This window comes from Salmo salar, chromosome 06 (assembly GCF_965601325.2).
Source record: "Salmo salar chromosome 06, fSalSal1, whole genome shotgun sequence".
In the NCBI taxonomy this organism is placed as follows: Eukaryota; Metazoa; Chordata; class Actinopteri; order Salmoniformes; family Salmonidae; genus Salmo; species Salmo salar.
In genome coordinates this window covers 35,441,212-35,469,083 of record NC_138296.1, presented here as the reverse complement: position 1 = coordinate 35,469,083, position 27,872 = coordinate 35,441,212, and the positions used below count along the sequence as shown (strand labels likewise).

Genomic DNA, 27,872 nt, shown 5'->3' with positions numbered 1-27,872 from the left:
GATCCCCTGCTGATTTTGTACGTTTGAGCAGTCTATAATTTTAATGGTAGGTTTATTTGAACAGTGAGAGACAGAATAACAACAAAAATATCCAGAAAAATGCATGTCAAAAATGTTATAAATTGATTTGCATTTTAATGAGGGAAATAAGTATTCGACCCCCTCTCAATCAGAAGGATTTCTGGCTCCCAGGTGTCTTTTATACAGGTAACGAGCTGAGATTAGGAGCACACTCTTAAAGGGAGTGCCCCTAACCGCAGCTTGTTACCTGTAAAAAAGACACCTGTCCACAGAAGCAATCAATCATTCCAAACTCTCCACCATGGCCAAGATCAAAGAGCTCTCCAAGGATGTCAGGGACAAGATTGTAGACCTATATAAGGCTGGAATGGGCTACAAGACCATCGCCAAGCAGCTTAGTGAGAAGGTGACAACATTTGGTGCGATTATTCGCAAATGGAAGAAACACAAAAGAACTGTCAATATCCCTCGGCCTGGGGCTCCGTGCAAGATCTCACCTCGTGGAGTTGCAATGGTCATGAGAACGGTGAGGAATCAGCCCAGAACTACACGGGAGGATCTTGTCAATGATCTCAAGGCAGCTGGGACCATAGTCACCAAGAAAACAATTGGTAACACACTACGCTGTGAAGGACTGAAATCCTGCAGCGCCCGCAAGGTCCCCCTGCTCAAGAATACATATACAGGCCTGTCTGAAGTCTACCAATGAACATCTGAATGATTCAGAGGACAACTGGGGGAAAGTGTTGTGGTCAGATGAGACCAAAATGGAGCTCTTTGGCATCAACTCAACTCGCCGTGTTTGGAGGGGGAGGAATGCTGCCTATGACCCCAAGAACACCATCTCCACCGTCAAACATGGAAGTGGAAACATTATGCTTTGGGGGTGTTTTTCTGCTAAGGGGACAGGACAACTTCACCGCATCAAAGGGACGATGGACGGGGCCATGTACCGTCAAATCTTGGGTGAAAACCTCCTTCCCTCAGCCAGGGCATTGAAAATGGGTCGTGGATGGGTATTCCAGCATGACAATGACCCAAAGCACACGGCCAAGGCAACAAAGGAGTGGCTCAAGAAGAAGCACATTAAGGTCCTGGAGTGGCCTAGCCAGTCTCCAGACCTTAATCCCATAGAAAATCTGTGGAGGGAGCTGAAGGTTCGAGTTGCCAAACGTCAGCCTCGAAACCTTAATGACTTGGAGAAGATCTGCAAAGAGGAGTGGGACAAAATCCCTCCTGAGATGTGTGCAAACCTGGTGGCCAACTACAAGAAACGTCTGACCTCTGTGATTGCCAACAAGGGTTTTGCCACCAAGTACTAAGTCATGTTTTGCAGAGGGGTCAAATACTTATTTCCCTCAATAAAATGCTAATCATTTTATAACATTTTTGACATGCATTTTTCTGGATTTTTTGTTGTTATTCTGTCTCTCACTGTTCAAATAAACCTACTATTAAAATTATAGACTGATCATTTCTTTGTAAGTGGGCAAACGTACAAAATCAGCAGGGGATCAAATACTTTTTCCCCCCACTGTATGTTGCGTCCACTCTTAACGAAAGCAGAGCAATAAATCGCAATTCATTGTCATCGATTTCCCTCTTTGTATTGAGTGTGCACTGTGCAGTCATCTTGTCCTCTAGCAATTTCCCTGCATTGTGCAATATTCAATGGGTCTGTGTTGGCTGCCTTCACTGTGTCCTTCTTTTTCTCCCGTCTTTAGTGAGAATGGTTGAACTAGTTTGGAGCACGAACCCCAGAGTGGTTAGCTACTTTACCTTTTAGAAGTAAGATGAGAAAGTTTTGTGAGTCAATAGTAACTGAGGAAGAATTAAAGGCTGCCATCTGTTGAGAAATCACACAGTCTGATTTCATTACACAGTTAACAGGCTGGAAGTCCCATCCTCTCCCATCAGCAATTAAAACAGTCTTGTACCATTAGGCATATTAATTATCTTCAGCAGGTCAATCACTATTCAGATTCCAGATTCAAAAATGGTGTTTTCCAAGATTTGCTTGGGGATGAATGTTTCATGGCTTGCATTATTATTCTTCCTATCTTTTAGCATAAATATTCAGTTTGTTGCAATTCATCTCTCTTATCTCCATTCATCTCTATTCCAGGACCAGTGGTTTGGGGTGATCTGAGATGTACAGACATGAATGAAGCTAATAGAGAGAGCTATGGATAAGAACCATGGATCAGTCCTATTAGTTGGGAGCTCATCAGAATGAGACTGGAAACTCTTCAACCCTATGGTTCCAACCCCTCAACCCTCCGTTTGTTTCTCAGATCCTGGTGCACGTAGGCTTCCTGACAGAGGAGTCAGGGGACGTGTTCAGCCCCAAGGTCCTGAAGGGAGGTCCTCTGGGGGAGATGGTCCAGTGGGCCGACATCCTCACAGCCCTGCACGTCCTGGGACACAACCTCAAAATCTCTGTCTCGCTCAAGGAGCTGCAGGGGTGAGTCAGATGATGTCATATTCTATCTATGTCTATATCTATATGTAAGGATGGGACCTATCACAGTGGTCAGACAGAGTCTAGTGGTTCAGAACAACTTCCTCTGGCTCAGAGTATATAAAGTCATGCATGAGAAAGGACTTTTTCAGCACCATGGATAGCTCCAGGGAGAACCGTGCTATGGCCATTCTAACTGTTCTGTCAATTCTTAATCCCCTCAGGAATGCTCTAGTCCTGTGACATGTATTTATTGAGTGTCATGTGATTTGCTGTGACATGATATTTTTTTTGCACACACATTTGGGTGAACAAACAAGCTTATTTCTCTGGCACTCATGTCATACATATCTTATAAACACATCTCTATTTATACCGTCTTACCTTTTTAGGTGATGTGTAACCATGTATAAGGCAGCCCATCTCAGGGTTCATTCCCACGCAGTGTGTTTGGTCACATTTGGTCTCACCCTGATAAGCTTCCTGTCTCCCTGTGGACTGGAGTTCCCGCCAGACAGACAGTGTGTGTTCCTCTCCCAGCTCACTGACCCCAGACAGACAGCGTTTATGTGTTCCTCTTCCAGCTCACTGACCCCAGACTGATAGCAGTGGCTGGCTGGGCCACAGAGCAACATTCTGTCTAACCAAGGCTTTATTTATCCATCTGAAAAGATAACGCTATTGATTTTCAAATCGGCCAGGTGTGACTGCTGGAGTTAAGAGAGCAGATGGTTCAATCTGGGAGTAAATGCCATAAATGTCTTGGAGGACCCAGTCCCTGCCTCTCCTTTTATCTTTTACCCGTTCCCAGTTTCACCCGGCCTGGTCAAAATTGCAGTGTTTAAGTCGGACTGGAGATATCGGATATTGTCGATTCCTGCCAGTGCAGACGTGAGGCTGAGAGAAATTGGACAGGCAGCAGCATATGGTGTGGCTTCTGTTATTGAACACATATTCCTCACTGTGGGGAAGCGTCAGAGTTAGAGCTGCACTGAAGACTTAGAGCTTCCCTGTGATCTCAAATTGGAGTTTTGAAGAAAGCAGCTTTGATAAGGGTAGACTGGAGATCAGTGAGAGCGGATGGGATTCTGCCTCTTCTGCCCACGCTATTATTTACCTCACTAATTGGTGTCATGGAGTATTGAATTACTGCATTCAGTCACCACGGGGAATGTGTCTTGTGAATGTTGATGAAACCGCATGAGACTGACAGTAATTGTCAATCAGAAACAAATTGTAGCTGTGCTAAAGCCATGTTAGGCTCTGTTTCCGAAGGTTGAAATGCTCTTTGTGTGTGTGTGTTCTAGTGTGTTTGTTTATTGGTATATGTGATGGTCTACTGTAAGGCCCATGCAGCTCTCTATTTGTCAGGAAATGGAATGTGCAGCCTTGGAGAAAATATAATAGAAGGTTGAAATTGGAGCCTATTGGATTTATCAGACAGACCATTTCCCCCTTTTTCTCACAGAGAAAAGAGACGCAGTACATTTCCCACTCTCTTTTTATGATCCTATCTTCTCAAATTGGCCAATAAAAGAGATGCTGAATGTCCAATAAATTCCTTTCCAGGAACATTAATGAATAGGAAATCAGACATTTCTCTCCGTCTCTACCTCCCTCTCTCACACACTCTCTCTCTCTCACTATTAAGTTGACAGATTGCTATATGGTTTGTGCTCCCACAGATTCCTCCAGGGTTGTATCTATTTAGATTTCATCCTCCTATCTCGCCCACTCAGCCTGGGAAACATGTCATCCTAATATCCCATGGTCTACAGCGGCTGTTATAAGAGGACGATGGTTGATATTGTTGTTTTGCAGATCATGGGTTGCTTGGTTTCATCCAAACCACCAGATACTGTAGCTACTACTACTCTAAGTTAGATATAGATTAGTAGTAGCTACAGTACCTGGTGGTTTGGATGAGACAAAGCAGTTTGCTTGAGTGGTTGTAATTATTTCTCATTTGTCACTTCCCCTGCCAGCTTTATGGACTAGTCCTCTGGCTCTCTTTTTTTCATACACTCTTTTTTTTATTCAGATGTCTCTGTTCCACTCGTTCCTTTAGCTGAGAGCCTTTTTTTCTCGGTATAAGCTTCTGGCTCACATCGCTTGCAGATGCTTAACTAAGCTGCTTTGGTATATTTTTTGTGATATTTCTGGACAGAGAGGAGGACGCTCCTCTGCATGCAGCCAGATTCATCAAGTCCGCCTTCGCACAGAAAAACCGCTTGAAAAGACATTCTCCAAGGACTGTTCCATCTGTAAATGTTCATGATTAATGTAAGCCCATTTTTCTGTTGCGGTTGGTCAAGTTGTGGTAGTAGTTTGGGATGGTGCAGTGTGTTTTTCTATGTTAGAGTATGAAAACAAAAGTATGAAAATGTACTGTATGCCCTCACCATTGTAAGTCACTTAAGAGCGTCTGCTAAATGACTAACATTTAAAAAATGTAAACATCCCATTATTGGTCACCCTCTTTCTCTGCTGTGTTGCCTTGACGGGCAGATGAGTCACTAGGCTGAGAGTGGGGATGGGAGGAAGTGATGAGGCTCCAGTCTCTGTCAAGGGAGGTGAGGTTAATTGAAGGGGGAGCCTTAGTGGTTGTAACATCATATTTGTTGGGAACAGCATCACATGTGCTAAAAGGTGCCCTGTGGCGGTTAGCCGAGCAGTGCAGACAGCTGTCACTTCCTCTAGGGGATCTCCCCCCTGTTCCTCCCAGTGCGACATGAGTAATTAGCCAGCACCAGAGCATGGGTTATCAACACCTGAGGAGGAGAAAAGGGAGAGTGGAGAGGGAGGTGATAGCAGCCTGACAGAGCTGGCTGGCTCTGCAGTGACGACAGGACCAGGAGAATACTGAGAACCCCCCTGCTACAGCAGCTCTGTCTGTCTCCACCCACACAGACTCTGTCCTCCACCCTCAGAGAGAGAGAGAGAGAGAGAGAGAGAGAGAGAGAGAGAGAGAGAGAGAGAGAGAGAGAGGAGAGAGAGAGAGAGAGAGAGAGGAGAGAGAGAGAGAGAGAGAGAGAGAGAGAGAGAGAGAGAGAGAGAGAGAGAGAGAGAGAGAGAGAGAGAGAGAGAGAGAGAGAGAGAGAGAGAGAGAGAGAGAGAGAGAGAGAGAGACCACAATATGAGGAACATACATCATTTGAACCCTCAGCACGAGTCCAATCAGAAGCGTGATAGAGCCGTGCAATAAATGACGAGTAGGTTCAAACTGATCTGGAATCAGAGGTAGCATCGATAAGAGCACAGCCACTATGTGTATGGGAAGGAGGCACTAAGAAACATAACTCTCCCTGTCGTTTTACCCCTATCAAATCACCCTTTGAGGCTGACTAGGCTTCCAGAATGGGGGCTGCTTTTTGTGCCTGCAAGTGCTACTGCGCTCTCTCACCCTCCAGCCTTTCCAACGATGTGCTTTTGTTTCTCGGCTTTGAAAAGCCAAACTAAAGCAGCCTTGTTAAAAATAGACTGCTGTGTGTTTACAATATGTTGCAGTGCGCAGCACTTTTACAGAATCACAGTTGAGAGCAGATTTTTATCGCTTGCAGTAATCAAAGCATTTGGGTCACGGCACGATAACATGATAGAATCATGTGACATGATTTAGCTGCAGCGAGAGGGATTCAACTTCATCCAAGAGTCGTAGCGTGATGCCTAAATGAGATTGAGACCAAAGGACTACATGGTGTGTTTTTGAGTGTTGCATGTCAGTTTTCATCCAGTTTGAATCGCTACTGTAAACAACATATGGATGCAAGATATTGCAATCGCTGCTAGTTTCCTCAACTATATGTTGTATTATAAACTCAGCAAAAAAAGAAATGTCAATTTTTCAGGACCCTGTCTTTCAAAGATAATTCGTATAAATCCAAATAACTTCACAGATCTTAATTGAACAGGGTTTAACCACTATTTCCCATGCTTGTTCAATGAACCATAATCAATGAATCAACATGCACCTGTGGAACGGTCGTTAAGACACTAACAGCTTGCAGACGGTAGGCAATTAAGGTCACAGTTATGAAAACATAGGACACTAAAGAGGCCTTTCTACTGACTCTGAAAAACACCAAAAGAAGGGTGCCCAGGGTCCCTGCTCATCTGCGTGAACGTGCCTTAGGCATGCTGCAAGGAGGCATTACACCGAGGCCTATATTCTGGAGCGGGATTGATTTGGAGGTGGAGGGTCCGTCATGGTCTGGGGTGGTGTGTCACAGCATCATCGGACTGAGCTTGTTGTCATTGCAGGCAATCTCAATGCTGTGCGTTAAAGGGAAGACATCCTCCTCCCTCATGTGGTACTCTTCCTGCAGGCTCATCCTGACATGACCCTCCAGCATGACAATGCCACCAGCCATACTGCTCGTTCTGTGTGTGATTTCCTGCAAGACAGGAATGTCAGTGTTCTGCCATGGCCAGCGAAGAGCCCAGATCTCAATCCCATTGAGCATGTCTGGGACATGTTGGATCGGAGGGTGAGGGCTAGGGCCATTCCCCCCAGAAATGTCCGGGAACTTGCAGGTGCCTTGGTGGAAGAGTGGGGTAACATCTCACAGCAAGAACTGGCAAATCTGGTACAGTCCATGAGGTAGAGATGCACTGCAGTACTTAATGCAGCTGGTGGCCACACCAGATACTGACTGTTACTTTTGATTTTGACCCCCCCTTTGTTCAGGGACACATTATTCCATTTCTGGTAGTCACATGTCTGTGGAACTTGTTCAGTTTATGTCTCAGTTGTTGAATTTTGTTATGTTCATAAAAATATTTACACATGTTAAGAAAATGAACGCAGTTGACAGTGAGAGGACGTTTCTTTTGTCACTTGAACATTGTGACATTTAATTGGACACACCCTGTATTTTGTAAAATAGGACCAAATATGAACACCCGTTATATACTGTATATATCCTGCAGTAGACATGGAGCAGGAGAGGCCAAACACAGTTCTCAGTAGCTGCAGTAGTATCTGCTAGCTCCACTCAATCTTCTCCACATTGAGGTTTTGATTCACAGGACTGACTGTACAGAGCCAAAAAGTGGGCGGTCGACATTTAACACTAACAATAAGCAATCAGTGAATAAAAGTGCGGAAATAGCATAACAAGTGGGTGTTCCACATTAAGAGGAAGCTGTGCTTTTGTTGTTGACGGAGGCAGCGTCTCAGTCTCTTATGCCCAACTCTCTCAACTGGCTCATTACTATGCCTGGCTCTATTCTGCCAAGCAGGTCTCCACGCTGCCACTACCCTCTCTCTGCCCGTTTCCTTTTCTTCCACACTGAGCCCTCTGCACCCCATGGCCCCACCCTGGCCTCCTTCCTGTGAATGTGGCACGGCATCTGCCACGGGCCAATTCTCCTCACCATCTGACTTCCTCCTCTCTGTGAGATAGACTTCTGCTCAGCTACTGTATAAGGTTCTCTCTCTGATATCTGGCAGCACGGTGCAGGTGGCCAGTCCACTCAGTGGGATACACCAAGATGGCCTGGTGCATGTAGCTGGTTCTTTTCTTATGGGGTGCCAGTCCATCCTCCCCTCCTCTCTTCTTCCGCTCCTTCTCTCTCCATCTCTCCCCCTTTCTTCACCTACTCTCTCGCACTCCTGCCGAACTCACAGCAGGACTGTCAGCTGCCGATGTCTTTCCTCTAGTTTGTGCGTCAGACTCGGTGTGTTTGTTCGTGTGCACGTGCGTGCATGTGTTGCTTTTTATTCAACTGCTGCTCATTTTCAGCTCCATAACTGCAAATGTAATCCCCCTGTTCTCTCCAAGTTTGCAGGGATTTGCATATATCCAATTAAAGCCCTGAACACAGCAGATTTAGTGCATTTGTGTGCAATACTGCTTCATGGAGTCACATAATGCACTTTGTAATTATTAAACATTTGTTCTCACATTATCACACCACATCTTTTATCTGATCTATCCCTTAAATTACTGTTTTATACGTTCTAATAAATACAGTACCTCCGTTCTATTGGAGAACAAACTGGAAGAGTTCCGTTCGAGACTATACTATCAACGGGACCTGAAGAACTATAATATACGGTCTTTCTCAGAGTTGTGGCTGAACTAGGACATGGACAATATACATCTAGCTGTTTTTTCTATGCATCGGCAGGACAGAACATCAGCGTCGGGTAAGCTCAAAGGGGGAGGTGCGTGTCTCTTCGTTAACAACAGTTGGCGCGCGATCTGTAATATTAAGGATTCTGCTCGCCTGAGTAAGAATATCTCATGATAAGCTATAAACTCTCTTTAGCAAGAGAGTTTTCACCTATCTTTTTCATAGCTGTCTATTTACCACATCAAACCAATGCTGGCATTAAGACCACACTTCACAAGCTGTATAGGGCCATAAGCAAACAAGAAAATGCTCATCCAGAAGCAGTGCTCCTAGTGGCCAGTGATTTTAATGCAGGAAAACTGAAATCCCTCTTACCTAATTTCTACCAGCATGTCACTTGTGCAACTAGAGGCAAAAGAACTCTAGATCACCTTTACTCCACACACAGAAACACATACAAATCTCTCCCTCACCCTCCATTTGGCTAATCTGACCATAACTCAATCCTCCCGATTCATGCTTTAAATAAAAACTCAAACAGGAAGTACCAGTGATGTGCTCAATACGGAAGTGTTCGGTGAAGCGGATGCTAAGCTACAGGACTGTTTTGCTAGCACAGACTGGAATATGTTCCGGGATTTATCTGATGGCATTGAGAAGTTTACCACATCAGTCACCGGCTTCATTAATAAGTGCACAACGACGTCCCCACAGTGACCGTATTTACGTAGGTGGGTATTTCTGCAACTACGGGCACTTCTATGTCCTCGGGTCAATTTTGGGGATTTTATAAAAAATTAAACAAATACAAATATTTGTATGTTAAGTTCACACTGGAACCACCCCATACTTTTTTAAACACCTCTATATCAAGTATTTTAGCTACTTTTCAGATGCATTTTATACCTCAATATCACTATTTTGCCCTTGTCCCTGACCCAGACTTTTAAGCTTCTACTATGTTTTTCAATGAGAAAACATTAATAATTACACATTATATAATGGTATATACTACAGAAAGAGTCAATTAAATAAAATCTATATCAATATTTATTGTGAGTATGCCCTTTACACAAAATATACCTGTCCTTTGGCAGTGGTGTCATTTCCACCACCGAGGACAAATTCCTCATTAATAAAGTTTTTTTCAAGAGAATGTTAATTTAGTTACCATGGAAACATTGTAACACTGAAGGAAATGGCTGCAGTGGACAGTTATTCCAGATGTGATGTCCAGAAGTTGAAGAAAAATTGAGGTAAATATTGCTTGTGTAGAGAATATTTTAATTGTCAGTCATTTCCAAACAGGCTATAATTTCTTTCATTTGTGGTAGAACTTTTGAATTTTTTTTATATTTGAGGTATTTAGTGTAAATGATATGCTAGCTGTAATACTAACCAAAGCATGCTAAGCAGTCTGTCAATTTTCTCCAGAAACAGTAGAAGTAACATTTCCATCACAGTCATTTCCATCACAAACATAAGTGTGGTGGAAATGACACAAATCCATTATCTTACTCGATTTTACTTAACTTTTTTTATTTTGGCTTATTTAATCATGTTTTAAATTAATTGAATCTAGTAAATGCTCCAAGGTGTGCACAAGTTGAAAACTAAGTAGTATTTGTCTTTATTTTTAGACGATGCCACATAAAACAACACAGAGGTCACAGACATATAGAAACAAAATAAAAAATGATCCTATACGATACCAGGAACAGCTGCAAAAAGACAGGGAGAGATACTGGAAGAAAAAAGAGAATGGAGAAGTGAAATCTATCTCTGAGCTTACAAAGCGAGAACAAAGAAACAAGAGAAGGCAATGGAAATGTAACCAACGGAATAGAAGACAGACTTTAAAGAGAACAGTTGCAATGGAGACCTACCTATCAGGCAACACACCACCTCAGTCACCAGATGGAGACCTACCTATCAGGCAACACATCTCCTCTGTCGTGTCTTTGGCATCATTAAACTGAAGACATGTTTATCAAATAACTCTCTGTAATTATTATTACGCGATTAAACTGATTAATCGTGTAACTGTAATTAACTAGGAGGTCGGGGCACCAAGGAAAATATTCAGATTTTAAGTTATAATTTTCCTAATATAACTTTCAGATATCATAAAATCTGATCTCTGAGTCTTCAGATTTAACCCCTGTGCAGCCTCCGGACATCCAGCAAAAAATCCTATCGCCATTAGCATAAGAAAATGTAATCGTTTTTTTTTTTCAAATTATATCGTTTTATAGATACACGTCTCCTGAATCGAAGCACGTTGTCCGATTTCAAAAAGGCTTTACAGCAAAAGCAAAACATTAGATTATGTTAGAGGAGTATATCGTAAAAGTAGCCACATAGCCATTTTCCGACCAACCACATGCATCACAAATAACCAAAAAACAGCTAAATGCAGCACTAACCTTTGACAATCTTCATCAGATGACACACCTAGGACATCATGTTACACAATACATGCATTCTTTTGTTCGATAAAGTTCATATTTATATATAAAAACAGCATTTTACATCGGTGCGTAACGTTGACTAACTATTTTCCCTCAAATGCATCCGATGAAACAGCGCTACAATTTACTAAATTACTATTCGAAAACATTTTTAAAATGTAATATTGTCATTCTAAGATTTATAGATGAATATCTCTTGAAAGCACCTGTAATGCCAGATTTAAAAATAACTTTACTGGGTAATCACACTTTGCGATAAAAGGGGATGCGATACTCAGAACAATAGGCTAGCAATAGCAATAGGCTAGCCATCTTTGAACAATCGCATATCAAATCTAGTCTTGTATACTATTGTCAATAATCCCTTACCTTTGATTATCTTCATCCTTAGGCACTTCCAGGAATCCCAGGTCCACAACAAATGTATTTTCGTTAGAAAAAGTTAATCCTTTATGTTCCATTAGCTTGTTGTTGTTAGCACGTTCTGAAGGCTGCACCAAAAGTTCCGACGTGCGCGGGGCTACTCTTTCAACAAAATGCATTTTTTTCTTATTTAGGTTCGTTCAAACATGTCAAACGTTGTATAACATAAATCTTTAGGGCCTTTTTCAACCAGAGCTCCAATAAGATTCGAGGAGGACGATTGCATTGTGTTTCAAAACGTTTCGAAAGGGGAGGGTAACCAGGGGCGCTGGCGTCATAATGGTGATGGCCCTCTCCGTGTGACCACGTTCCACAGCGTGTCATTCTGTCAGTTTTCACAGTAGGAGACTCAAATCACTTTGTAAAGACTGGGGACATCTAGTGGAAGCAATAGGAAGTGCTCAATGAACCATAGCTCGCGGTGTGATTAATAGGCAACGTGATGAAGTTGAGTTCGCAATTCAGAATTCCACTTCCTGTTTCAATCTGTCTCGGGGTTTTGACTGCCATATGAGTTCTGTTATACTCACAGACACCATTCAAACAGTTTTAGAAACTTTAGGGTGTTTTCTATCCACAAGTATTAATTATATGCATATCCTAGCTTCTGAGTTTGAGTAGTAGGCCGTTTAACCTCTATGGGCTAGGTGGGACGCTTGCGTCCCACCTACTCAACAGCCAGTGTAATCCCGTGGCGCGTTATTCAAATTCCTCAAAAATGCAAAAACTTCAATTTTTCAAACATATGACTATTTTACACCATTTTAAAGACAATACTCTCGTTAATCTAACCACAATGTCCGATTTCAAAAAGGCTTTACAACGAAAGCAGAACATTAGATTATGTCAGCAGAGTACCCAGCCAGAAATAATCAGACACCCATTTTTCAAGCTAGCATATAATGTCACATAAACCCAAACCACAGCTAAATGTAGCACTAACCTTTGATGATCTTCATCAGATGACAACCCTAGGACATTATGTTATACAATACATGCATGTTTTGTTCAATCAAGTTCATATTTATATCAAAAAACAGCTTTTTACATTAGCATGTGACTAGCATGTGACTAGCATTCCCACCGAACACTGCCGGTGAATTTACTAAATTACTCACGATAAACGTTCACAAAAAGCATAACAATTATTTTAAGAATTATAGATACAGAACTCCTCTATGCACTCGATATGTCCGATTTTAAAATAGCTTTTCGGTGAAAGCACATTATGCAATATTCTCAGTAGATAGCCCGGCATCACAGGGCTAGCTATTTAGACACCCAGCAAGTTTAGCACTCATCAAAGTCAGATTTACTATAAGAAAAATGTTATTACCTTTGCTGTCTTCGTCAGAATGCACTCCCAGGACTTCTACTTCAATAACAAATGTTGGTTTGGTTCAAAATAATCCATAGTTATATCCAAACAGCGGCGTTTTGTTCGTGCGTTCAAGACACTATCCGAAAGGGTAAATAAGGGTGACGAGCATGGCGCAATTCGTGACAAAAATATTCTAAATATTCCATTACCATACTTCGAAACATGTCAACCGCTGTTTAAAATCAATTTTTATGCCATTTTTCTCATAAAAAAGCGATAATATTCCGACCGGGAATCTGTGTTTAGGTAAACAGACGAAAGAAAATAAAGCATTCGGTCGACTCGGGCACGCGCCTAAGCCCATAGTACTCTGATCGGCCACTTGCCAAACGCGATAAAGTGTTTCAGCCAGAGCCTGCCTCAATATCGTTCAGCTTTTTCCCGGGCTCTGAGAGCCTATGGGAGCCGTAGAAAGTGTCACGTTATTGCAAAGATCCTCAGTCTTCAATAAAAAGAGACAAGATGAAACACAATTTGTCAGACAAGCCACTTCCTGCATGGAATCTTCTCAGGTTTTGGCCTGCCATATGAGTTCTGTTATACTCACAGACACCATTCAAACAGTTTTAGAAACTTTAGGGTGTTTTCTATCCAAAGCCAATAATTATATGCATATTCTAGTTACTGGGCAGGAGTAGTAACCAGATTAAATCGGGTACGTTTTTTATCCGGCTGTGTCAATACTGCCCCCTAGCCCTAACAGGTTAAAATGGGCACAATTTTTTTTCAAAATGCGCTGTGGCGCCCCCTATCCTAGGCGACCGTCGAGGTTAATGACGTATTCTTTACCTCGTCAGTCTCATTCCAAACGTCATAAATTGTTGGTTATCTGCATGAACCCAGTCTTCACTATGAGTCATCCATACATCAATTGTCTTAAAATAATTTATTTACTAAACTAAATAATTCAACAGAAATGCAAAACAAACAGATATGGTTACAAGGAAATGATAGAAGAATGTGCCCTAGTGGGCTAAACCGGCATGGCGGGTTGTTAGACAAAAGGGGCGGTGGGGGCAGCGGAGAAGACACTACAGAGTTGATAAATATGAACAATTGAAATGCTAAACCTTTGCACATGAACGCTCACTCATTCGGGAACAATTGCAATCAATATATATATTTACGCTCAGTGTGCCAACTGTGTGATTACTCACTCCGTAGCCAATGTGAGTAAGACCTTTAAACAGGTTAACATTCACAAGGCCGCAGGGCCAAATGGATTACCAGGATGCATACTCGGAGCATGTGTTGACCAGTTGGCAAGTGTCTTCACTGACATTTTCAGCCACTCTCTGACCCAGTCTGTAATACATACATATTTCAAGCAGACCACCATACCTGTGCCCAAGAACCCCAAGGTAACCTGTCTAAATGACTATCGCCCTTAGCACTCACATCTGTAGCCATGAAATGCTTGGCTGGTCATGGCTCACATCAACACCATCCCAGACACCTTGGATCTACTCTAATTTCCATACCGCCTCAACAGATCCACAGATGACGGAATCTCTATTGCACTCCACACTGCCCTTTCCCACCTGTGCAAGAGGAACACCTATGTGAGAATGCTGTTCATTGACTACAGCTTAGCATTCAAGACCAAAGTGCCTTCCAAGCTCATTGCTAAGGACCCTGGGATTGAACACCTCTCTCTGCAACTGGATCATGGACTTCCTGACAGGCCTCCCCAGGCGGTGAGGGTAAGCAACAACACATCCACCACGCTGACCCTCAACACGGGGGCCCCTCAGGGATGCATGCTTAGTCCACTCCTGTACTCCCTGTTCACCCACAACTGTGTGGCTGCACATGACTCCAACACCATCATTATGTTTTTTGGAGACACAACGGTGGTAGGCCTGATCACTGACGATGATGAGAACCTATAGGGAGGAGGTCAGAGACTTGGCAGTGTGGTGCCAGGAGACCAACCTCTCACTCAATGTCAGCAAGACAAATGAGCTTATTGTGGACTACAGGAAATGGAGGGCTGTGCACGCCCCCATTCACATCAACGGGGCTTGTAGTGGAGAACTTCAAGTCCCTCGGTGTCCACATAGCTAAGGATATATCCTGGTTCACACACACCAACCCAGTCGTGAGGAGGGCACGACAATACCTCTTCCCCCCAGGAGGCTGAAAAGATTTGGCATGGGTCCTCAGATCCTTAGAAAGTTCTAGAGCTGCACCATTGAGAGCATCTTGACTGGCTGCATCACCACCTGGTATTGCAACTGCTTGGCACCCGACTATAAGGCGCTACAGAGTGTCGTGTCTTTGGGGTACCATTAAACTGAAGACATGTTTATCAATTAACTCCCTGTAATTATTATCACGCGATCAAACTGATTCATCGTTTAATTGTAATTAACTAGGAGATCGGGGCACCAAGGAAAATATTCAGATTACAAAGTTATAATTTTCCTAATATGACTTTCCTATATTATAACATTATATTCTATTATAGTATAGGCCGATTATCTTCTGGTTTAAATGGTGTATTTTACCTCGCGTCCAGTCTCATTCCAAACGTCGTAAATTGTTGTATCTGCACGAACCCAGTCTTTACTAAGAGTCATCCATACATCAATTGTCTTAAAATCATTTATTTACTAAACTAAGTAATTCACATAAAGTATACAAACAGTAATTATCATCACAAAGAATTGGTAGAGTAATGTGCCCTAGTGGGCTAAAACAGGCATGGCTGGTGTCTTGTTAACAATGGGTCATAAAATGTTCAGCTGAGGAGGTACACAGTTCATTAATATTAACAATTGACATGCTAATCCTTTGCACATGAACGCTCACTCATTTGAGAACAATTGCAATCAATATATATTTACGCTCAGTGTGTCGTCGGGATCCTTGTTGGCGCGTCGTTCTGATGGAGAGTTCTCTCTCTCTCTCTCGGTTAGAATGGATCTTTCAAAGCGACATTCATTAATGTCGTCATAGAATGGATGTTTCGTTGGTCTTCGCGTTCAATGATATAATTTACTTAGCTGCAGACTAATAATTAATATCAAAGACTTGTTCTTATTCTGTCGGTATCAATAGTCTAAAAGTTAACCACGTGGTATAGTTCACTTTCAGTAGAGTACTTGGATGGTCAAACCTATTGGCCAACTCGCAATGGAGTGGAGGCCGGGTCTGTTAGACAAGTAAATCAGGTTGGGTTTTATAGTGAACATAGAACAGGCTTGTCAAATGACGCCTGGTCCTGTCTGTGTCCCTGGGGGCGTGCCGATGACTGAGTTAAACTTGGTACAGAAATATAATTCTATCACATTAACATCAGTACATAGCATCTCAATGTATTACAAATAGCTTTATCCTTATTAATACATTCTATACAACCATGTGGATGCAAGTCTCAAGGCTGAGGCTATTATATAAACCGTTTTATGGTAATATGGCTATATTGTCTCTTCTGAGTATCACAAAATTGTACCAAGCGGACCAGTTCGTAGCTGGATTCTTCACCAGTCTTCCATACCTTCTCCAGAACACAAATGTCGCTTGGCTCCCCAATTCTGTGAGTTGGAAGAATTTCCTGTGTCTCTCTATGGGCCATGTGGCCAGAGACTCTCCTGGAATTTTACCACTCCTTCACACAGGGACTGGGTTGGGGAAGGTAGGTTGGGGGATGGTGCAAAGGGGGGGAGGGGGTCAACTGTCCTCCCTGTACTCAAAGAGGCCAACGTCATGACAAGAGGGTAGTGCTTACAGGCCAGTACATCGCTGGACCCGAGCTAGCTGCCATCCAGGACCACTATACCAGGCGGTGTCAGTGGAAAGCCCTAAAAATTGCCAAAGACTCAAGACATCCAAGTCATAGACTGTTCTCTCTGCTACCGCACTGCAAGCTGTACTGATGCACCAAGTTTGGAAACAACAGGACCCTGAATAGCTTCTACCCCCAAGCCATAAGACTGCTAAATAGTTAGTCTGGGTAGCAATGTGGTTAACTATTTAACTATCTGCATTGAACTTTTACTTATCACATATGCTTCTGCTACTGTTTATCTGTTTTTTATTCCTAGTTTATATTTAAATATCTACCTCAGTTACCTCGTACCCCTGCACATCAACTCGGTACTGTGTATATAGCCAAGTTGTTACTCATTGTGTATTTATTATTACTTGTATTATTACGTGTTTTACTTTTCTATTATTTCACTATTTTCTTTCTCTCTGCGTTGTTGGGAAGGTAAGCATTTCACTGTTGTCCACACCTGTTGTTTACGAAGCATGTGACTAATACAATTAAATTAAATGTGATATTCAAGGTTGTAAATGCCACTTTTCAGTGGGTTAGTTGGGATGAGCGGGATGAGTTCCACCTGTCTGAACTGCTGCAAGGTGTCATGGGTGTGTTAGAGAGACATCCGAACGATCTCAGCCTTTTAATTCTTAAACTGGGAACATTATGACGCTGTACGGAATGTTACAACATGACGTCGCCATCAGAACGATTGGGAACTTTTTCACGCAGGGAAGATTTTTACATGACACAAGGCACTATACACAGGTGAAGCAACAGTGTTTAGAACAGTGTGTTGCTGTCAGATACACTACGTGTGTCATAATAGAAAATAGAATAGAAAGCTGTATATTGTTAAATCTACTGTTGCCCCCAGGGAAGGTAGGTATGCCACTGCTTGAGCCATGGTGAGGTTAAATTACCTCTCTAGCTTTTCAAGGTGAGAGAATGTCTTGCAGCTCCTTCACTTCCTTTGTGGGGGTGTATTAGATTGACCATGCTGACTTTGCTACAGTATATCTGTCCTTAATAAATAAAATACAGAGCAAATAGCAAATCCCTCTATATATATATATATATATATATATCACACACACACACACACACACACACACACACACACACACACACACACACACACACACAGAAGGGTGAGGCATGCCATTGCCATTTTGGGAGTGAAAGTTTGCCACAATAGACCACAGTGGAGGCAAATCACCCCATTTAGGAGCAGTCTTGCTTGAAATTAAGCCTGACGTGTTCATTTCCAATAGTAAAACATGACACTACCCGACAAAAATGCAAACTGTCTAAGTTGAGTTATTTGAATGCCAGACACAGGGTATGAGTTTACTGTAGGTCTTTGGGTTACTATGCAGGCCCACACTGCAATCAGATTCATTTCAGTCCGGTGAAGTGTACAAGGTTTGTGTTTGGGTGCTGTTTGGATGCACACACAGGCATACATCCATACAAGTGGCTTGACTAGTGCTATGTATTCTTGAGTGTGGTGCAGGCAAAGAGAATTGAATCCACTTTTGAGTGAAGACCCCTTTTGTTTTTGTAAGCCTTTATACAATTGACTGATGAAGCTCTAGTCTAAAGCAGTGACGGCTGACAAAGACTCTCTGCTCATTATCAAATCTACTGCAGAGGAACATTCTACCGTGCCCGTTTCCACCAGTTTGCAATTCCGACTAAATCAGTTGAGCAAACAAAATAAAAATCGATAGCTTTTATTTGCAGGTGTGTGTGTGTGTGTGTGTGTGTGTGTTGACTGTTTGTGTCTGTTTATTCACACTGTTTATACAGTAGCAGTCTAAGCCTTTCTGCTGTTTATTGCAAAGCCCCGCTAGAACAGCTGTGAGCACGAACACATTCAGAAGACCACACAGCAAAGCATCTAAATCAACCACAGTTGAGTCACACAAACACTGTCATCCTTCATCTACATAGATCTATACAACTTAGCCTGGAAATTGTGCAATCAGGTTAATATGTATCAACAAGATTTTGTGTACAGAATGCACATTATTGACAAACGTGTTGTGCTGTATGGATCAGATCTGGGTAAAATTCAACTATTCAACAAACTCAACTAGTTTGATAGTATAAAAATAAGTTACACTGAATTTTGAGGTGGATAACATCTCATCTTTTAGCTACCATTATCTCTGCTTATACCATGCCATTTACAGAACTGCTCTCCCTGTCTACCTCTGCAATTACATTTCCTCTCCCACAGAGGCTGTCCATCTCCCTTTCAGAAGGCAATGTGTTGACAATATTCCCGTCTGCTGTGCAATCACAAAAAAATCTTATAATTTAGAGGCAGACATAATTCAGCTGAAAACCGTTTGATTGCAGGGGCCATTTTGTCTCTGACAGCCTCCTGAAACTTCGGCTCTAGCAAAGGGAAGCAATTACTCTGGCTGCTGACTAGTGCAATCTCACTGCATCTGAAGAACACTCCAACATTAGAAACCCAGCCACTCTGTAAAGTGGAATCCGGAGGAATTAATCAAGACCTGCAATTAACATGTTTACCTTGTATCCTGGACTAATGTCAGTGTGTGTGTGTGGTGCTTGATTTGAGGCTCCTAAGCTGAATAACAAAACTTAGACTGTCTCACAGTCAGTCAGAGAACACAAAGACTCTGTCATTATTGTTTTCCCCCAGCTATTTCTGGAAATTGTAACGAGTGGCCAATTTTCTGGACTCCAATTCTTGGTGTTACGGTCATTAGCATAAGTGGTAGCTGCAGAACTGTGTGCATTTCTGACAGCCAGAGAGATTAAAGTCTGGATAGGAGGCAGATAGCTGTCATTTTCATTCCAATGCCTCACTACCTCTTCCACAGGGTGTCATTTGGAAGCTTCTCCCTACTCAGCCATGCATTACGGACAGCAATGATATGGTAAATCAAGTGTTTAGATATCCCTGTACATACTGCCTGCCTATCCGTTATCTCTCTGAGGTGATTGTGGGTCACTGACATGGCTTAATAATCAACAACACCAGTGGTTATTGAGAGAGTCACTCATATGAGAGAGTCAGGTAATATTGTGGTGACAGACATCAGAATATGTGAATAACAGGCAGGGTCCAACCTCTGGTTTGAAACATTTATTTGAAATCCCTTTGGATATTTTACAAAGACTGCAGGTGTTTTTCCGAGCCATGTGGCTGGTGTAGAGAAGGTTTTACGAAGGGAAATAAATTCATATGTGTTTGTTTGTATTTTGGCAAGCAAATGATTGTTTTCATGATAATACCGTTTTTAGTGTGGAAAGTCTAAAAAGCTTAGGCCTCTTGAGGTGAGCTGAGATGCATTGCTTGTTTTATTGCTCACGGCAACACATACCTTTTCTTTCATTTCTCTACTAATTGCACATAGAGCGAGTGGCAAAGCAGTGTCTGAATTAGGAACATTCTCTGACCCATTTCTGCATCTCCACCTATCAGACTTCTGGTATCATTCCCCTTACACCAGACACATTTAGTTGATGTGACTAGAGCTGGGAGCTCTGACGGCTGGGGCTCCCCAGCTCTCTCTCACACACACCACTTGGGAGATGGCACACAACATTTATGGAAACTTCCAGGCCATTTCAGAGCATTGGAATTACCCCCCTTAAGGCATTTCAGCTTTTTACAGCAACAGAGTATGTCAGCTGCTTTTTACAGCAACAGAGTATGTCAGCTGCTTTTTATAGGAACAGAGTATGTCAGCTGCTTTTTACAGCAACAGAGTATGTCAGCTGCTTTTTACAGCAACAGAGTATGTCAGCTGCTTTTTACAGCAACAGAGTATGTCAGCTGCTTTTTACAGCAACAGAGTATGTCAGCTGCTTTTTACAGCAACAGAGTATGTCAGCTGCTTTTTACAGCAACAGAGTATGTCAGCTGCTTTTTACAGCAACAGAGTATGTCAGCTGCTTTTTATAGGAACAGAGTATGTCAGCTGCTTTTTACTGTGTCTTGTTCCCTTCATTGTGTGGATATACAGTCTTACTTACATTATCGGGAACTGGACAATGTGTAGTATTTATTTTCCAAGTCTTGTTATTCTCTGTGTCGATTGTTAATATACATTCCTCTCATATTGACAGTGGATATACAGTACCAGTCAAAAGTTTGGACACACCTACTCATTCAAGGGTTTGTCTTTCTTTTTACTATTTTCTACATTGTAGAATAAATGTGAAGACATCAAACCTATGAAATAACAAGAGTGTGCAAAGCTGTCATCAAGGCCAAGGGTGGCTACTTTGAAGAATCTCAAATATAAAATATATTTTGATTTGTTTAACAATTTTTTTGGTTACTACATGATTCCATGTGTGTTATTTCATAGTTGTGATGTCTTCACTATTATACTACAATGTAGAAAATAGTCAAAATAAAGAAAAACCTTTTGAAGGAGTAGGTGTGTCCAAACTTTTGACTGGTACTGTATGTACAGTGATGAAGTTGTTGTGATGTGTTTGCTGTATCTAAACTGAGCTTCTGTGTGTGCCGTGTGTGTACAGGTTTCTTGGGGTCCCCCCTGGAAGAGGAAGCTGCCCCCTGACAGGACCTCTGCCCTTTGACCTCATCTACACGGACTACCATGGCCTGCAGCAGATGAGGCAGCACATGGGTCTCTCTCTGAGGAAGCACAAGTCAGTGGGTTTTTATGTAACTCTGTTGTTGTCTGTGTCACACTGCTTTGCTTTATCTTGGCCAGGTCGCAGTTGTAAATGAGAACTTGTTCTCAACTAGCCTACCTGGTTAAATAAAATGTATATACAGTTGCGGTCAAATATATCAGCACCCTTGCACTTGACAATGCAGTGCAATGGAGCAATGTTCTGATTTCTCTTTTCAAAACTGGTTGAATGGCAATCTTTACCCTGTAGGCACCTGCAACTTACCATAGGTGAGATAGATTACACAAAAACGAGAATCACTCACCTCCAACAAAATTAATTAGAATTTTGTAAGTCCAGGCCAATAGTCCAGGCCATTTTTTCTTTTTTTACTTGAAGAGAAAAATCTCAATTTCAGTTTAGATTTTTTCTTTCTTGGTCCTGTGCAGTTATAAATCAAAGAAATACATGTGTGAACACCAAAGGTTTTTTAAATGTCTACTTATTTCAGAAGAAATAGTGAATCGTGCAAGGGTGCCAAAATATTTGACCACAACTGTATGTGTGTTTTGTGAGTGTGTGCTTACTGTGTGTGTAGGCATGGAATATACTATGCACGATAACGGGGCCAAATATGAATTTTATCTCTTACCTTCTGGAGGAGGAACAAACTTGTCCATGATGCGTAAGTTAAACTGTCTAGTGTTTCTTTGTTGCTGGCATTTCTGTTGTACTGGTTAATCAGTGGCTTATTGGCCTGCTGCCCTTATTGGCTGGTATTTGGTCAGCTGGTTGGTCCCCTGTGAGTCACCATAGCGCTTCCAGGGGGAATCTGCATGAGAGCCTACACAGCGATCAATTGGGTAAATAATGAATCCCAGTTTGACTGATAGAAATGCTAAGTAGCACAGTGGAGAAATGGCACCGCTTAAAGCCCCTGAATTCTCTGTATATATTTTGAACTTTGCAATGTACAGGAAGTTGCCAGAGGCCCGCAAAGAGTCGACTTAAGCAAATAAAACATGTAATTATTGGTCCTAGTTATTGCAGGACAATTTTAAGTGATAGGATTGTGAAAATGATAATGTTTCCATTTCTTGGTTGGAGAGTAACTAATATGTCTGGGGTGTGATAAATCTGTTCTGTTATATTCCATTATACTGTGGAGTAGTGTTCCAGTCTGCTGTTTTGTCCCTAGCTGCATATTCAATTTCCTGTTCCACAACCTCCATTTAGCTCATTATACACATGCATGCACTCAAACATCAGCACACTTGCATGTGCACCCTAAAGTTTGGGAGGGAGAAGGGGGGGGGGGTGTGTGCTACCCCACTGCTTATAAATATAAGTTAAAGGGAGACATTAATATGTCACAGATGCAGAAAGAATACAGCATAGTGGTCAATTTCCACGACAACTAAGAGCTTTGAAGGGTGAGTCTCAACTTCTCCTCTGTTTTTGTCCCATGGCTACCACATGACAAAAATGTGAGGCGAACCTGTGCACATGCACAGATGCTTTGTGTGACTGTGTGAAAGCGAAGTCATGCATCTCGCTCAGGGCTTAAGCTATGCATTTGGTTTGCTAACTTGCTAGCGAAGTGGCTAGCCTGCAACATCAAACTTTGTGGTTACAGCAGAGACAATCAATCCCGTCCTGGATCAAACGTACGTTTGGAAATAAATAGAGCTCGTTGTGTGCACTGCCTGTAATACAGTATACCCCGGTATGGTACAGGAACGGTATGAAGGTATGCAAATCTGGATACCACCCAACCCTGTCTCACGCCCCTGCGCGCGCGCGCGCGCTGCGCGCGCGCACACACACACACACACACAGCACGACACACACACACACACACACACACACACACACACACACACACACACACACACACACACACACCATATGAAGTTGGTGGCATCTTAACTGTGGAGGACGGGCTCGTATTAATGACTGGAGCGGTATAAGTGGAATGGTATCAAATACATCAAAGACATGGTTAGCAGGTGTATGATGCCATTCCATCTGCTCGTTTTCCCAGCCACTATTATGAGCCATTCTCCCCTCAGCAGCCTCCTGTGATAGAGACATGCAAACACAGCACAATATTTGTAGTGCACACACTATTGTTTGCGATCACACAATGAAACTCCTAATGAAGATGACTGACCACATGCCAATATGATTGTGTTTGCCTCATGGATCATTTGCATTACAGGCAGATATCTGTGCAGCAGTGGAATTATGTTTGAATAGATGACACAGGAGAAATCCGACTGTGCGATTACTTTGAGGTCCTATAAGACTCTTTTATGAGACCCTCAGTCCCGGCCCAGACAGTACATGCTGCTGAAATAATTCACCATGGATTCCCATCGGTGTCAATCCAAGGTCACTTGATTAGCTGATGTGTATCAACTGTCCCAGTCTGGCAGGCTAATACTTTAATTTCCTCTGCAGGAGGGAGACTGCTTAGAGATGCAGGACACTGATAAATCAACCAGATCTGATAAGATCCCTTGATTCCTTCAGTCTGGATATGCAGAGCTGATGAAGCTGGGAGATAAAGCAATGCTCCATGTTCGACTCACCCTCTCAGTATTCTCAAATGGCTTCCATTCCCTATCCTTCCTCTCCTTTCCCTATCCTTCCTCTTCCTTTCCCTATCCTTCCTCTGCCTTTCCATATCCTTCCTCTTCCTTTCCATATCCTTCCTCTTCCTTTCCCTATCCTTCCTCTTCCTTTCCCTATCCTTCCTCTTCCCTATCCTTCCTCTTCCATTCCCTATCCTTCCTCTTCCTTTCCCTATCCTTCCTCTTCCTTTCCATATCCTTCCCCTTCCTTTCCCTATCCGTCCTCTTCCTTTCCCTATCCGTCCTCTTTCTTTCCCTATCCTTCCTTTCCCTATCCGTCCTCTTCTATCCTTCCTCCTCCTTTCCCTATCCTTCCTATTTTCTTCCTTTTCATCTAATCTAGCGTAGTGAAGTGCATGCCCCACCCACCTCAGGATGTGTATTTTTCAGCCGTCTATTTCCTGTGTTTGAGGGGTGCAAAATCCACTTGCTTTTTGTGACTCTTCATACTCTTGCTTGCACCTGCCGTTTTTTTTCTCCATTAACGCTATGACAACGGAAATGTTTGTAAAGACCTATCAAACACACGCCGGTAATAGTTGAAATGGGCTCAATGGGATACATTGGCTGGAATTGGAATTGAACGTATCGTCTCGACACTTACGTCACAAGAAAGAGAAGATAACTTTATTTTGATTGGTGTACATTTTTTTTGTGGAATTGAAAAAAGTACTAATTTAATACAGTTGAAATGTTTAGAAATGAGATGCGCTGAAATGAAAGCAATTTCTGAAAATGAACTCGGATTATAGTGATATTATGTCTGATCTCGCAAACAATGTAAAGTATGTTTAGATAGCTGTAATCGTGTTGATACCCTTTTATCTGAGGGAATCCTGCTATTGACACACTTGTTGAATTATGCAAGAGAATGTGACAACAACCGTTATTAATGAGGCAGTCTAGACAGCGCAGTTGAGTGCAGGTAGGGTAGCCAGCAAGTGTTTGGTGGTTGCAACCCTGTTCCTCACCTTTATGTTAATGTATTCATACACTGAAGAAAAATATAAACGCGACATGTAAAGTGCTGGTCCAATGTTTCATGAGCTGAAATAAAAGATCCCATACATTTTCACGCACAAAAAGCATTTCTCTGAAACCTTCTGCACAAATTTGTTTAAATCCCTGTTAGTTAGCATTTCTCCAAATGTACTCCATCCACCTGACAGCTATGGTATATCAAGAAGCTGATAAAATATCATGATCATTACACAGGTGCACCTTGTGCTAGGGACAATTAAAGGCCACTCTAAAATGTGCAGTTTTGTCACAACACAATGCTATAGGTGTCTCAAGTTTTGAGGGGCCGTGCAATTGGCATGCTGACTGCAGGAATATCCACCAGAGCTGTTGCCAGATACATTTTTATGTTAATTTATCTACAATAAGCCGCCTCCAACGTCATTTTTGAGAATTTGGCAGTACGTCCAACCGGCCTCAACCGCAGACCACGTGTATGGCGTTATGAGAGCGAGCGGTTTGCTGATGTTAACATTGTGAACAGAGGGCCCCATGGTGGGGTTATGGTATGGGCAGGCATAAGCTACGGACAAAGAATACAATTGCATTTTATCGATAGCAATTTGAATGGACAGAGATACCGTGACGAGATCCTGAGGCCCATTGTCATGCCATTCATCCACCTCTCATGTTTCAGCATGATAATGCACAGCTCCATGTCACAAGGATCTTTACACATTTCCTGGAAAATGTCCCAGTTCTTCCATGGCCTGCATAATCACCAGACATGTCACCCATTGAGCATGTTTGGGATGCTCTGGATCAACGTGTACAACAGCGTGTTCCAGTTCCCGCTAATATCCAGCAACTTCCCCGAGCCATTGAAGAGGAGTGGGACAACATTCCACAGGCCACAATCAACAGCCTTATCAACTCTATGTGAAGGAGATGTGTCACGCTGCATGAGGCAAATGGTGGTTTTCTGATCCACGCCCCTACCTTGTTTTAAGGTATATGTGACCAACAGATGCATATCTGTATTCCCAGTCATGTGAAATCCAAAGATTAGCGCCTAATGAATGTATTTCTATTGACTGATTTCTTTATATGAACTGTAACTCAGTAAAATCTTTGAAATTGTTGCGTTTATATTTTTGTTCAGTGTGTGTGTGTGTATATATACAAATAGGCACATATGTTTCTTTATTTAACTCAAAATATGAGTACATTGTAAAAAATATATAAAAGTAAATTGAAAACCTGAATTCCCACCAAAATCCTTGAACTCGATTCATTATTTGTCCGTAAAATGTTTTATGTGCTATAATTCAGTCAATATCTGATGGATTATAAAAATGTTAAAAGTTTGGAGTATCTTCATCCATTGTCCAACACAGAAGGTTGGTGGCACCTTAATAGGGGAGGATGACCACGTGGTAATGGCTGGAGCGATTTCCATGTGTTTGATGCCATTCCATTTGCTCTGTTCCAGCCATTATTATGAGCCCTCCTCTCCTCAGCAGCTTCCATTGTAAATGTCCAACTGTTGCATTTTATAAGAATTATTTTAAAAACCTTTTAACAATTTTGATGACCGTTGCTACTAAAAGGTAGCGATCAAAGTAGTATATGTTAGTAGTGCTCCTGTCAAAATGTCTCTCTTATTCAATCCTGTCAGGTACAGTAAGTGGTCATACACAAGGAAAGGAAGCCTTTTCCGACTATTAGGAAGCAGCCCCTCACACATTATGCACCAGCAATGTCAAAGACCCACCAAAGAAGGGAGGTGTCGTTGTGGTGTCGAGACATGGTTACATTGCTGTGAGTAAGAGCTCTCCATTTATCTCCCCCGTGGTGTGTAGTGGCCTAGCAGCGTGTGATTTAAAGTCAATTTCCCCCCACCTGGAGGGCAGGCTGAGCCCAGCACACTGAGGGAGAGGAGAGGCACGGTGACATCCATCACCTCTGACTGCTTTACGGTTCAAGTCTCCTGGGCTTGGTTCCCATACCACTGCTTGTTAGACATGGGCTTTTACCAGATAAATATTCTATCATCGCAACAGGAGGCAATGTCTATATATGTTCTGCTATTTTGACATAGAGAACCCATTCATTCTCCCATCTCTTTCCTCTGTCTCTCAGGTGCCACATCCGTGTGATTGACACATTTGGCACAGAGCCGGCATACAACCATGAGGACTACGCCACCCTGCACGGCTACAGGACCAACTGGGGCTACTGGAACCTCAACTGCAGGCAGTACATGACCATGTTCCGTGAGTGAACTCTGAGCATAATCTCTCTTCTGACACTGGATGTGAGGGGAATGGGGTTGCGCTTGTTTATCAGGTATCAACCTCAGAAAGAGAGAAAGTGGGAAAGGGTAATAGGGATTTTAGTGGAGGTTTGGCTTTTGGAGTGTGTGTGTGGGCACAGATGTTGTGGGGCGCTTGTGTAGGCCTCTGGCCTCTCACAGTGGAAGCTCAGGGGCAGAGAGACGAGGAGGAGCCTGGGAGGGTAACAGCAGTTGAGGCCAAACAGATGCCTAGAGCTAGACACTAGAACTTAGCACCATAGGCTCTCACTGGCAGGCACGCAGAGCTCAGACATCCAGCTGGGATCAGTGGAAGGAGAGGAGACTTCAGCTGTGTTTGTGCTCTTCCAATTAACTCAGTGAGCATAGCTTCTGTGGAAGTACTGCTGTTTTGGAAATACACATTGTAATTGCAAGCCACACTCATATTGGGTTTGAAATAGGAACACGTTATGATATATATATATATATATATATATATATATGATTCTCATGGCTTTTTTGTTTTTCATGTGTACTGGGAATACTCAGGCCTTGCTTTGTTTCCTGGTTTATGGAGTGACCACTGTCCTTCTCTTAGGTGATGTGATCCCAGCTGGCCCAATCTATTCCTTTAACCACTCTCTTTTTATTCCTACAACTTACTCAACATGCTTCTGACTCATCTGAAACTGAATGTCAATATTTAGTTTAGTGTCACGTGTGCTCCCTTTCTGGCCTCTAGGT

The 27,872-nt window shown here is 42.5% G+C and overlaps 1 protein-coding gene across 1 annotated transcript in view; it reads left to right on the top strand.

The window, feature by feature from the left end:
* Positions 1 to 27,872, top strand: part of LOC106601405 (alpha-1,6-mannosylglycoprotein 6-beta-N-acetylglucosaminyltransferase B) — a 76,391-nt gene that overhangs the window by 34,346 nt on the left and 14,173 nt on the right. Inside the window, exons 8-10 of the mRNA XM_082976506.1 lie at positions 2,316 to 2,485; positions 21,138 to 21,269; positions 26,975 to 27,108. Coding sequence (XP_082832632.1) covers positions 2,316 to 2,485; positions 21,138 to 21,269; positions 26,975 to 27,108 — 436 coding nt within the window. The remainder of the gene's footprint in view (positions 1 to 2,315; positions 2,486 to 21,137; positions 21,270 to 26,974; positions 27,109 to 27,872) is intronic.